The sequence below is a fragment of the Oryctolagus cuniculus genome, chromosome 12, assembly GCF_964237555.1.
Source record: "Oryctolagus cuniculus chromosome 12, mOryCun1.1, whole genome shotgun sequence".
Taxonomy (NCBI): Eukaryota; Metazoa; Chordata; class Mammalia; order Lagomorpha; family Leporidae; genus Oryctolagus; species Oryctolagus cuniculus.
The window spans coordinates 8929839-8942357 of record NC_091443.1 but is presented as its reverse complement, the minus strand read 5'-3'; the positions used below and the strand labels follow the sequence as shown (position 1 = coordinate 8942357).

At 45.2% G+C, this 12519-nt stretch overlaps 1 protein-coding gene and 1 non-coding gene across 6 annotated transcripts in view; one reads left to right on the top strand and one right to left on the bottom strand.

Annotated features, from left to right (window-relative positions):
- TTC23 (tetratricopeptide repeat domain 23) overlaps nucleotides 1-12519 on the top strand; it is a 98387-nt gene that overhangs the window by 42828 nt on the left and 43040 nt on the right. For all 5 annotated transcript variants that reach the window (XM_070053504.1, XM_008248783.4, XM_002721772.5 and 2 more), the window contains exon 6: nucleotides 5276-5453. In XM_070053504.1, coding sequence (XP_069909605.1) covers nucleotides 5276-5453 — 178 coding nt within the window. The remainder of the gene's footprint in view (nucleotides 1-5275; nucleotides 5454-12519) is intronic.
- On the bottom strand, nucleotides 11810-11917 carry LOC127483886 (U6 spliceosomal RNA). The gene has a single exon (XR_007910678.2). It is a non-coding gene; the product is annotated as a U6 spliceosomal RNA (small nuclear RNA).

Genomic DNA, 12519 nt, shown 5'->3' with positions numbered 1-12519 from the left:
CGGCACGCTTGTTATCCAGCCTCGTTTTGGGCATGTGTGCAAGGTCATCCCTGTAGTAGTGAACTCCCAGGAGTGGAACTGCTTACCTGACAAGCTTACCTGGCCTTTACTGGGTCTGCCCAGTGCTTTCCACCAGGTCGTGCTCCCCTGCAGGGTGTGAATCAACACGGATACACAGTCATTTCTCACGGTCTCTTTCCTGACATGTCCCGATAGTGAGGTTGAACATTCGTATGCTTCTTAGACATTTGGAACTTCTGTTCTGTAAATTATCTGTGCACATCTTCTGCTCATTTTCTATTGGACTGTCCACATTTTTCTCACAAATTGGAGACATTCCTTGTATTTCTGGGAATGCACTATTTTGCTGATTACCTCAATTGTATATACTCTACTCCCAATGTATAATTTGCCTTTTCACTTTCTTTTTAAAATTTACTTACTTCTTTTTTATTTAATAAATAAAGAGATAAGCAGGAAGAGAGGGTGCCATCTACTCCCCAGATGGCCTCCCATAACCAGGGGTGTGCCAGTGCTGAAGCTGGGAGCCAGGAACTCCGTCTGGGTTTCCCACATGGGTGGCAGGAACCCAGCTACTTAGGCTATCGTCATCTCCTGCCGGGGTCTCATTAGCAGGAAGCCGGAATCCAGAGTTAGCGGCAGGTGTTTAATCGGGCACTCTGATAGGAGATGTGGGCTTCCTTTTTTCAGTGTTTGTATGTTTTCATCTACTTGAATGTCTGTATATTTTCACCCATTTGGAAGTCTTACCAACAGAGAGAGAGGGGGTGGGAGGGAGGGAACTTACTTCCCAAATGTGCACAACAGCCAGAGATAGGCAAAGTCAGGAGCCTGGAACTGCAGGCAGGTCTCCTACGTGGGTGGCAGGGGTCCAAGTACTTAGGGCATTTTTGGCTGCTTTCTTAGGCTTGATAGCAAGGAGCTAGATAGGAAGTGGAACAACCAGGACTGGGGGCCGGCACTTGGCTATGGATACTGGTGTTGCAGGTGGTGGCTTAACCTGCTGTGCCACAGTTCTGGCCTTGAGTTTTTTTTTTTTTTTTTTTTAAATTAATTAATTTATTGGAAAGTGAGAGATACATGGAAAGATAGAAAGAGAAATCTTCCATCTGCTGGATCCAGGGAGCTGGATCAGAAGTGGAGCAGCCAGGACATGAACTGGTGCCCATATGGGATGCCCACGTTGCAGATGGCAGCTTCATCTGCTATACCACAATACCTGCCCTGAGTTTTTATTTTTAATGTCATCAAATTTACCTCTCTTTTTATTCTGATTTGTACAAAAATATTTTATATCAGAAGTCCTTTCCTACCCAAGGTCATGGGGTTACATTTTCTTATATCTTCTCCAAAGGCACGAGAGTGTTGCTGTTTAAGATTTATTTATTTGTTTGAAAGGCAGAATTAGAGAGAGAGAGAGAGTTCTTCCATCTGCTGGTTCACTCCCCAAATGACCCAATGGGCTGAGCCAGGCAGGAGCCAGGAGCTTCTGGGTCTCCCAGGTGGGTGCAGGGGCCCAAGGCCTTGGGCCATCTCCTGCTGCTTTCCCAGGCCATTAGCGGGGAGCTGGACTGGAAGCGGAGCAGCCGGGACTTGAACCGGAGCTCCTGTGGGATGCCAGCACTGCAAACAGCAGCCTCACCTGCTGCACCACAGCCCGGCCCCCACTGTCACCGTGTAAACCTAGGCCTCTAATCCACTTGGAACTTTTTTTTCCCAGTTTTTATTTGTATTGGCATAATGGTGTTCCTTTTACTGATGATTATTTATTATTCTTATAATACATTTTCCTCCATTTTTTGAAAAAGCTCAATGGGCTAAGACAATACCTACCTCACTTGTGCAATGTCTTCAATAAGTTTGATTCAGGCTATCTGGAATCTTCCATAGTCCTCTGTGCACAGTGGTGGGGTGGAGCTGTGACTGTAGTTGAGCCCCTCTGGACACAAGGATGCGCTGAGGCTGTTGCCTGTGGCGCACAGGTTGGGAGAAGGAGTAAGTGGTATGGTTATGTCCGGGCATTTGACACCCATCTCTGTGGCTTGCTTCAATGTGCAAAGCCTTCCACAGACGTGTTACTTGATTCTCAGGTTCTCTGTCTGTGTTCCTTTCTGTAAAGTTTTCCCCTAGAGGCAGGTGTTTGCAAGATGACTTTGAAACCTAGAAAGGTGCTGCAGTGTTAACTTGGAGTGACACATGGTGCATTCGGCCATGGTACTCGGTGGTGGCTACAGCTGCCTGTGGTCCTCACCGTTACTGTCCCTATGGTACTCTGTTCTTTAGTGTCCTATCCCATCTCTGAAAAGAAAGCATTGCTCTCATGTAGATTAATGCCATGGCTTTCTTCTTTCTCTCTTATGAGCTTGATTACTAAGTTTTGACTATTGCTTCCTTTTAAATGCAATCCTCTTGTGATTGCATTCGCTTTGTTACTCTGTGACTTTTGCAGGAAGCTCTGGAGACAAAAGACCCATTTTTTACTTCCTTAGTATCCTCTGCCTTGTTTCTGAACATGGGAAAGGAAAAAGAGGGAGATTTTTTCCTTAGCTCAAATATCTAGCTAAATTAGCTAGGAAAAAGAATCTGAATTTGTTTTGGAAGTATGTGATTAGATTCCAGACCAGAGCTCAGCAAACTTTCTATAAAGCACCAGATAGTAAATATTTTAGACTTTGTAGGCTGTACAATCTCTATGGCAACCACTCAGCTCTGCCAGTGTTGGTCGAAAGAAGCCCTAGTTGATACATATGTAATGGGAGTGGCAATGTGCCAATAAAACTTTATTTACAAAAACAAACAGTGAGCAGATGTGGCCCCTGGACCAGTTTGCTTACGTTGAATCTTTGACTACATGTTTAAGCTTTGTCTGGATGATGAAGTCATTTCTCACCAACCATATATCCCAGAGCCTCTTTCTATTACCAGCAAGGGGGTGGGGCTTTCTCTTTAAAACGTAAGTATAATATTTGCAAAGCTGAAGCTTTGCCACCCCACGCTGGGCTCCTAAAGAATCAGAAGAGGTGCTCGGTGTTCCTGAGGCACCTGCGAGCACTCATCCCGTTCCTTCCCACATCAGAGTTGCTGCCGGCACCGCTCCCACCTGGCCCAGGCTCGCCTGTGCCCTGACCTCACCCCGTTTCCAGCCTCCACACACGGTGCGAGTTCTCCAAGTCTGGGACGTGTTCGAGCGGCACTTTACGTCCTTGTGGCGCCTGGACCACAGGCTGGAAAAGCGTCCCTCCTGCTTCCCTGACTTCCTCTCCAGAGCAAAGATGGTTGTGAAAAATCTCCCAATCATGGAGTTGAAATAAGACCGATTTCTTAGTGGCCTTCCGTTACTTTCTCACTCATGTCTCAGTCCACCTACGGCCATTTGGGACTCCTCAGCCTTTTTGTGTTACAGATTCCTGAGCAGAGGGCAACACGGGAGGGACTGGTATCTTTCATTATGACTTTTGTACATAAAATCTTTCCATGAAAGAAAAAGTTTCTAAGTTTTAGCACATATTTTAGGAAGATTACTTTGAAATGCTTGCAGTTATTTTTGCTGAGCAATATGTAAGTTATGTAAGTGTGTAGTTTTTACATGACAGATTCTTTTTTTTTTTACTCTTTTTTTTTTTTTTTTTTTTTGACAGGCAGAGTGGACAGAGAGAGAGGCAGAGTGGAAAGAGAGAGAGAGACAGAGAGAAAGGTCTTCCTTTTGCCATTGGTTCACCCTCCAATGGCCGCCACAGCCAGTGCGCTGCGGCCAGCGCACCGCGCTGATCTGATGGCAGGAGCCAGGTACTTCTCCTGGTCTCCCATGCGGGTGCAGGGCCCAAGCACCTGGGCCATCCTCCACTGCACTCCCTGGCCACAGCAGAGAGCTGGCCTGGAAGAGGGCAACCGGGACAGAATCCGGCGCCCTGACTGGGACTAGAACCCGGTGTGCCGGCGCCACAAGGTGGAGGATTAGCCTAGTGAGCCGCGGCGCCGGCCCTTGACAGATTCTTATCCTAAGAAGCAATAGGAATATATTCCCACAGTCACTTTAACTTCTAATTTTTAAAACAATGTTTTTCTGATATACAAGTAATATAGTTCTAGAGAAAAAAGTTTGGGAAATTTAGAAAAGTATCAGTAGAAAAGCAAAACTACTTACAGTAATTATAGTCCATCTGGTGAGACAGTGAGAGTGAGTGAGAAAAGGAAAGAGAGAGAGATCTTCCATTTACTGGTTCACTGTAAATGCCTACAACAGCTGAGCCAGGCTGAAGCCAGGGTCCCAGAACTCTCTCCAGGTCTCCCATCTACCCAGGTCTTCCATGTGGGTGACAGGGGTCCAAGCCCCTGAGCCATCATCCCTGCCTCCCAGGATGCATTCACAGGAAGCTGGATCTGAAGCAGAGACTCTGAGACTTGAGCTGATACAGGACGCAGGCGTCCCGAGCAGCAGCTTAACCTGCTACACCAAGTGCCCACCCTGCCTCTGCGTTGCTGACACTTACTGACCGTCCACTGGCAGCTCCCCACACATATGCATCCACGTAGACTAGGAACATTTTCATTTGCATGAGAAGATACTCAAAATATTTTTAAACTTTTCTACTGAAGAACGTGAGATGGCTATCCCTCGGTGCTGGTGAGCACAGTCACATTGACTGTGACGGCTCTGTGGCATTCCACAGTGTGACATCCGCGCCGCCACCTGCCTGGACAGCTTCCTGGTGGTCAGCTGGAAGTGCTTCGTCCTTTTCCACATCCCTGGAGGATGTCTGTCTCCTGTTGCCCTGCAAAAGTATCTCTTCAAGATACATCCCTAGAAATAGAGTTAGCAGAATTGTGTGTGTGTGTGTTTTGTTATAGAACAACCTTTTCGTTGCCATTGTCATTTTATAAAGTATTTAAAATTTTTAAAGCCAGTGTCTGCATAGACTTTGTATCTGTCAGAAACTGTGTGTGTTCTAGGTGTTCTTGTGAATATTAACTAGATTAATCTCCATAATAACCCAGTGAAGTGGGCACTGTTGTTAGCTTTACCTTACAAACGAGGAAACTGTCCTGAGAATTGAGGGTCCTGCCTAGAAAGAGTGGGGGAGCCAGGACGTGAACTTCCCGGGGAATCCAGAATCTGTGCTCCTGACCGCTGTGCTCTGCTCCCTCCTGGACGGGAGGGGTCAGAAAGTCAAATCCTAACTGCCAGAGCACGTGTATTTTCATTATTTTTTTTATTTTAATTAATTTCAAAATAATGCCTTTGATTTCTTTTTAGGGTATGTCAAGGTCAGAAGAAGTTACAAGAAGCTTTGCCCCACTACAAAGAGGCTTTGGAATGTCTGGAGAGCAGCAAAGGTGAAAAGAGCCTTGAGTGTGTCCCGTTGTTGCGGGAGCTGGCGGGCGCAGAGCAAGCCCTGGAGTTCCACGACGCAGCCATCGGCCATTTGTTACAGGTAAGCGGCAACATGCTGGCTGCCGAAGCTGGCCAGACTCTGTTCTCACAGACATGTGGCGTGCAGCTCTCAATGTGCCTGGCTTCGTTGTTTGTTCTGCCTCAGTGGCACAGTTGGCCCAGAGTAGATTTCAACCAAGATTTTCTTATTAGATGGTCAAGAGGGTGAGTGCAGGACGCTGGTCCCCTGTTGCCAGCTGCACATTCCACGAACAGCTGGAGACTCCCTGAAGGTGAGCTTTCTCATACTACATGCTTGAGTTCTGTTTCCCAGGTTTAGAACTGAGGTTGTACCTGATTAGGATTCTTTTTACTACACTCGAAAGTCCAAAGCCACTTAGGATTGTCACCTGTTAGCTACAGCTCTGCTTTGTCGCGGGTGTGACCATCAGCCTTCCTCAGAGAAATGGTTAATGGATGTCTGTGCATAGACAGAGAGATTTATTTTAAGATGGACCCATGCAGTTGGGGGCTGGCAAGTCCAGGGTCCACAGAGCAGGCTGGGTGGGAGGCTGGGCTCTCGCGCAGGGTTTCTGTTCCTGTCCAGTGTTTGATTACACTTCAGGTCTTCAATGCATGTATTTGAGGATAACCTCCTTTGCTCTCAGTGACACATGGATGAGTGTTTCATCAAACAACCGTAGCCCAGCCAGGCTGACTGTAAGATTAACCTGCCCATGAGTTTGATGACTTTGTATCCTATCATCTGCTGAAAGGACTTCAATGTTTTTTCTAAGAATTTTTCCATGTTACAGTTGTAAAATGTAGACTAAGCCATTCTTGTTATTTCAAATGAGATATAATCACATGGTGCTGGGATTCCCTTCTTGCTGTTTCTTTTAAATTTGTCTGATAATTTATACTCCCACTCATAGTCAGCTGGAATGCCCCATGCTCTCGTTTTATCTGGATTCTTTTTTAATCACCGTTATCACTCTGTGACACAGTATTATTTCCAGTTTGTAGATAAAAAAGTCAGGAATTGAAAAGTTGAGTGATATACCCAGGAGTACACAGCCAATAATGGCGAAACCCAGATTGAAAACCAGTGTTTTTTAGAAAGATTATTCTGTTTTTAGAAAGATATATATCTTTCATATTTTATTATATAAGTAATATTATATATTATGTTTTAGAAAATCTTAGAGAGAGAACGAGTGGGTTGGTAAGACTGTGCCAAGAGTGCACGGAAAGAGACACCAGTTATCAGACTGTTGAAGTAGAGACGGCTGAGAATGATGGTGCTTGCGCTAGGATGAAGGTAGTGGAGAGGAGAAGCAGGTGGATTTGAGAGTCATTTAGGAGGCAGAATTGATAAGCTGGATTGGATGAGGGGAAAGGGGGAGGGGGAGTCTTTTCGCTGCTTGGGAAGACGTGAGGTCTCATGAAGATGAATGCGTTCGTGTTTGTGAGTGCTCCACACAGTGCCTGATTCAGGGGGTTCCATTTAGACGTCATTAAATCTTTGCCTCCGTTCCCTCTTCTGTTATTTTTCTTTAATTTCCTTTCATTGCTGACTTTGTTGAGAGGAATTCTGGGGCAATGATGACAGAACCCAGACTGTGCAGCAAGTGAGATGTGAGGAAGCAAAGAAGATAAATGGACAGCCCAGCTCAGGAAGTGCTGAGAGGTGGGAAGGTCACCCCACGTGGGAGGATGGGGCACTGGGGCACAGCCAGGGAGCGACAGAAGCTCCTGTGCCTGAGCCGTGGGTGCGAATGTCCATCACGTGAGGCGTGCAACGTCACGGTAAGGAGTTGCAGCTTCCTCCTCAGGGCAGTGGATGGTTTTCCAGTGGAGAGCTTGACACTGACGATCAGCCTGGAAGGATCACTCTGTGGTAGGGAGAATGGGCTGAGAGGTGGAGAAACAAGCCGGGAGATAGCCCGGAGGTGACCCCTGCGGTACGGATGGGAGCTGGTATTGGTGAGAATGGAGAGACGTGAACAGATTTGAGAGAGTAGAAATGGTGGAGTAGAAATGGCAGTCCTGGGGTGTGCAAGTGTGGGGGTATGGAGGGTTACCCCAAGTTTTTGGCTATGTCACTGTGTGGCTAGCTGATGTCACCGTTTACCAAGCATAAGAACTCTCACAGGTTTGCAATTTCCTTTTAGTATCAGTAGTTATGAATATTCTTACACCAAATCATTTTTATTTTTAAAAATTATTTGCTGGTATAAATTTCTAGAAGTTAAACTTCTGGAAGGAGAGGTGTGAGTACGAGTAGTTTACATTCTTGATTCACGTGGACATTCTGCCAAAGGGTCGCTTTGATTTATCCTGTCACCGGAGCGGCGCTTTGTTACGATTGATGAACGTACATTGGACAGCACTGGCACCCAGAGTCCACTGTTCACATCCAGGCTCGGGCTTGGTGGTGGACATTCTAGTTTCGACAAATGTGTAATGATGTGTGTCCACCATGCAGTAGCATTCAAGAAACTCACTGCGTACACATGCTCTCCCCAGCCCCAACTCCTGGCGACCACTGATCTGTTTACTGTCTCCGTAGTGTCCTTGTCTTCTCCAGGACGTCACATAGTTGGAATCCTGTGGGAAGGCCCCTGGAGACTGGTGCCTCTCCCTTTGTAACACCCATTTACATTTCTTCGCTGTCTCTTCATGGCTCGAGGGCTCATTTCTTCTCAGCAGTGAATACAGTCCCATTCTCTGAATATGCTACCCTTCATGCATCCATTCACCTACTGAAAGGCATCTTGGTTGCCTCCACATTTGGCCAATCATGAATAAAGTTGCTGTAACCATCCATGGGCAGGTTGCTGCAAGGACGTAGATTTTCACTCCCTTGGGGAAAATGGCCCAGCGAGTGCATCCCGTGTCACGTGGTGAGAGTGCTTAGCTGTGCAGGAAGTCACCAAGCTGTCCTTGAAAGCCGCTGTGCCATTTTGCCTTCCCGCCAGCAGTGGAGGAGAAATCCGTGCTGCACATCTCAGCAGTATTTGGGGTTGTCGGCGTGCTGGGTGCTGGCCGTTCTGACAGGTGTGTGGTGGTGTCCCCTTGTTTTGATTTGCATTCGCCTGATAATGTGTGATGAGGAACATCTTTTCACGTTTTCTTTGGGGAAGCATCTGCTCATATATTTGGTCTTTAAAAAAAAAGAATAAAAGACATAGGAACAGAGACAGAAACAGAGAGAAAGAGGTCTTCCATCTACTGGTTCACTCCCCAAATGGGTACAATAACTGGAGCTGGACCAGCTTGAAGCCAGGAGCCAGGAACTTCATCTGGATCTTCCACGTGGGTGGCAGGGGCCCAAGCACCTAGTCCTCTTCTGCTGCCTTCCCAGGCACATTGGCAGGGAGCTGGGTTGGGATTGGAGCTGCCAGGACTGGAACCAGTGCTCAAATGTGGTGCCAGTGTCGCAGGCAGCAGGTAGCTTACCCCGCTGTGCCACAATACCAATCCCTAGACATTGTCTTCCACAAAGCAGAAAATTTTAATTTTATTGCAGTCCGACTTAACAATTCTTTCATGGATTATTCCTTTGATATTGTATCTGAAAAAAGTCACCACAAACTCAAGATCATCTAGATTTTCTCCTATGTTATTTTTATGGAGTTTTAGAGTTTTGTGTTTTACATTTTTATGAAGTACATAACGTCTGTATCTAGATTCATTTTCTACACATAGATTCCAAATTACTCCCGCGCTGTTTGCCAGCACCGTTTTACGCCTACCTTTGTTAACACTGCATTGCCTTTGGTCCTTTGTCAAAGATCAATAGACCAGGGACAGGCGTTGTAGATGATGCCTTGTGACGCCTGCATCCTATCTCAGAGCATCAGGGACTGAGTCCTACCTCCACTTCTGCTCCAGTTTCCTGCTGTGCACACCCTGGGGGCAGCAAGTGACGACTCAGGTACGTGAGTCCCTGCCACCCATGTGGGAGACCCAGCTGGAATCCCTGACTCCTGGCTTCAACCTGGTCCCGCCCCAGCTGTTGTGGGCATAAGTGGGAGAGCCAGCAGATGGAATCTCTCTCCCTCTCTCACCCTCTTTCTGTCACTTTGCCTTTCAAATAACTCAAATAAATAAACATTTAAGAAAAGATAAATTGACTGTGTTTCTGTGAGTATAGTTCGAGCACTCTGTTTTGTTCCACTGAGCTATTTGTCTGCTCTTTTACCAATACCACACTGTCTTGATTGCTATTCCTTTATAGTAAATCTTGAGGTCATATAGTGTTGGTTCTCCAATTCTTTTTTTTCTCTTTCAGTAATGTATGGGCTGTTTGGGGGTCTTTAACCTCGCCAAATAATGTGTAAAATCAGTTTGTTAGTATCAATAATATAAATTATTGGGATTTTAATTGAGATTGCATTGAAACTTTAGATCAATTTGGGAAGAACTGACTTCTTGACAGTAGTGGGTCTTCCTATCCATGAACATGGACTGTCTCTCCATTTATTTAGTTGTTTTTTGATTTCTTTCATAAGAGTTGTAGTTTCATAGTTTCCCTCATAAACATTTCATGCTTGCCTTGTTAGGTTTCATTTTGTAATGAAAATAAATTATTAATGGGATTTTATTAAGTATTTCATTTTGAGGAATGTTAATATAAATAGTATTATTTTTAATTTCAAATTTCACTTGTTCATTGTTGGTATGTGGGCAAGTGATTGACGATTGCATGTTAACTTTGTATCCTGCAACTTTGCTAGTTGACTTACTAGTTCCAGGAGTTTTGCAGACAAAGATTGTTTTATTTCTTCCTTCCAAATTTGTATCTTATATTTTCTTTTCTTGCATTAGCCAAGGCTTCTAGTATGATGTTGAAAAGTAGTGATGAGAGGGAGGGAGAGTGCATGTCCTTGCTTTGCTATTGATCTTAGTGGGAAAGCTTCGAGTTTCTCACCATTAAGAATGGTGTTGGCTGTGGGCTTTATGTAGACAATGTGTATCAAGTTGGGGAAATTCCCTTCTATTCCTATTTTACTGAGAATTTTTTTATTACAAATGCATGCTTTTTCTGCATCTGTTGATAGTATCATGACTTTTCTCCTTAGCTTGTTGATGAGATTGATTATATTAATTGCTTTTCAAATGTTGTTCCCTAAATTTTTCATGACTCAATCCAAATCTGCCCTCAGAGCTTTGGCCCTGCTCTCACTCTGCCCATTTCTAAGGCTCAAAGAAAGACATAGTGTGAGAGCATGCTCAGAGGTATCTAGTGAGGGCCACTACTTTACAAAATTCAGTGGAGTGGAAGATGGCATCTGAGACCCAGTGTCAACAGTGAGGGTTCAGAGCTCTGCATTTAGTTTAGAGAAGCATTCCTCCAACTGTGTTCCAGAGGATACCTGCGTGTCTCAAGGGTTCATAGTTCTGCCTAGGAAAGCTGTTTGTAGTTAAGTAAAACTCAGAAATATTAAGTTAAAATTGAAAGATCTACTTAACACCTGATTTTACTGTGCATTAAATATACCAATGTATGGGTTGTGAATGGAGAGGGGAGACCTAAGAAGTCTGTGAGCCAGTCTAGAGAGCATTGGCTTAAAAAAGAAAGAAATCTGTCTAGAAGCAACGGTCAGTAAAGGGGTTCCCATATAATATGCAGATCAGGCCTCTGCACTCACAGGAATCCTCAGCCCTTCTTGAATGGAAAATGATCAGGTGGTACCTCCTGTTTGTGAGGAGGTACCGGGCTCACCGTTGTCAGGTGTTTTGCCACAGTTAATTTGCTTATCTGTCCACATGGGGACACACACACACACACACACACACACAAGTATGTGTGTTCTTCAGCCATTGGAAAGTGTGTTGAGTGTATCATGTCCCTCTATTCTGAGTACTTCTATGTCTATTTTGAAGAACAAGATTCTTCTCTTACGTAACCCAATGCAGTATATGGAATTTGGGAAAGTTAGCAGTGATACAGTCCCATTTCATTGTGTTAACTATTCCACTTTGGCTCATTTTGGTAATTCTCCCCTCTCCAATAAAAGCTGCAGTCCAGAAGCATGGACTGCACTTGGTCGGCATGGCTCTGGGCTTCTTTCATCTGGAGCAGTTTCTCATCCAGACTTTGTCTTGAAGGACAATGAAATTCTCCAAGAGTACAGGCCAGCTGTTCTCTAGACTGCTACCCAGTTTACCCAGTTTGGGTCTGTCTGAAGCCTCCTCCTGAGTAGGACCTGGAGTGCCTGCCCGGCTGGGGTGTTACAGCCGGCATCTCCTTCAGGTACCGCATCCACAGGCACGTGTTCATCTGCTGCTCGTTGGTGACAGCGTTCATCACCGTTCATGGTGAGACGCCGCTTCTTCCCCATGTAATAATGATGCATTCTGTAGGGAGAGCATTATTTTTCAGGGAAGTTGAGGTTCTGTTTATTTTGGCAAAATATTATAGAACACTGGACGAATTTGTGTCAGCCTTGTGCAGGGGCCGGGCTTATCTTCTCTGTGTTATTTCTGTTGTGGCATCTGTGCTGCTGAAGGGAGCACGCAGGGGCATTTTAACATCATAGAGACCTCCTGCTCCTCCTCCTGCTCCTCCTCCTCCTCCTCCTCACATCCCTTCTAGGCTTAGCATCAATGGAGGAATGTCCCCCGAGCTGGTCTCAGCTGTGACGGTGGGAGAATAATGGATGACTTTGCACTCTACTGTTTCATCCACATGAACCAATTGGCCTTCTGCCGTTTGGAACACCCCTCTGTCTCCCCACCAAGTTGTTTGTCCTTGGTATGCTGCTTTTTTCACTTATCAATAGATTGTAGATGTTGCTGTTTAGCAGTTCATAGAAATCTTCCTTATTCATTTGTGCAGATATATAATACATTTACAGATGCACTATGGGTTTTTTTTTTTCAAACAGTTTTCCATGTTTGCATTTAGATTGATTTGGATATTTTGCAAAGATTTTCATGTCATTGAAGTAAATTTACTCAAAGGGTAAATCCCTTGAAGTAGGACAGCTAGGTCTGAGGGAGTAGGCATTGCAAACTTGTTGATGGTTGTACCCTGTTGGTCATTGTACTGTATCGTCAAGTGGGCTCCTGTCTGGGCTTGTGTCATTTATATTCCCACCGACAATGTGTGAGAGCAC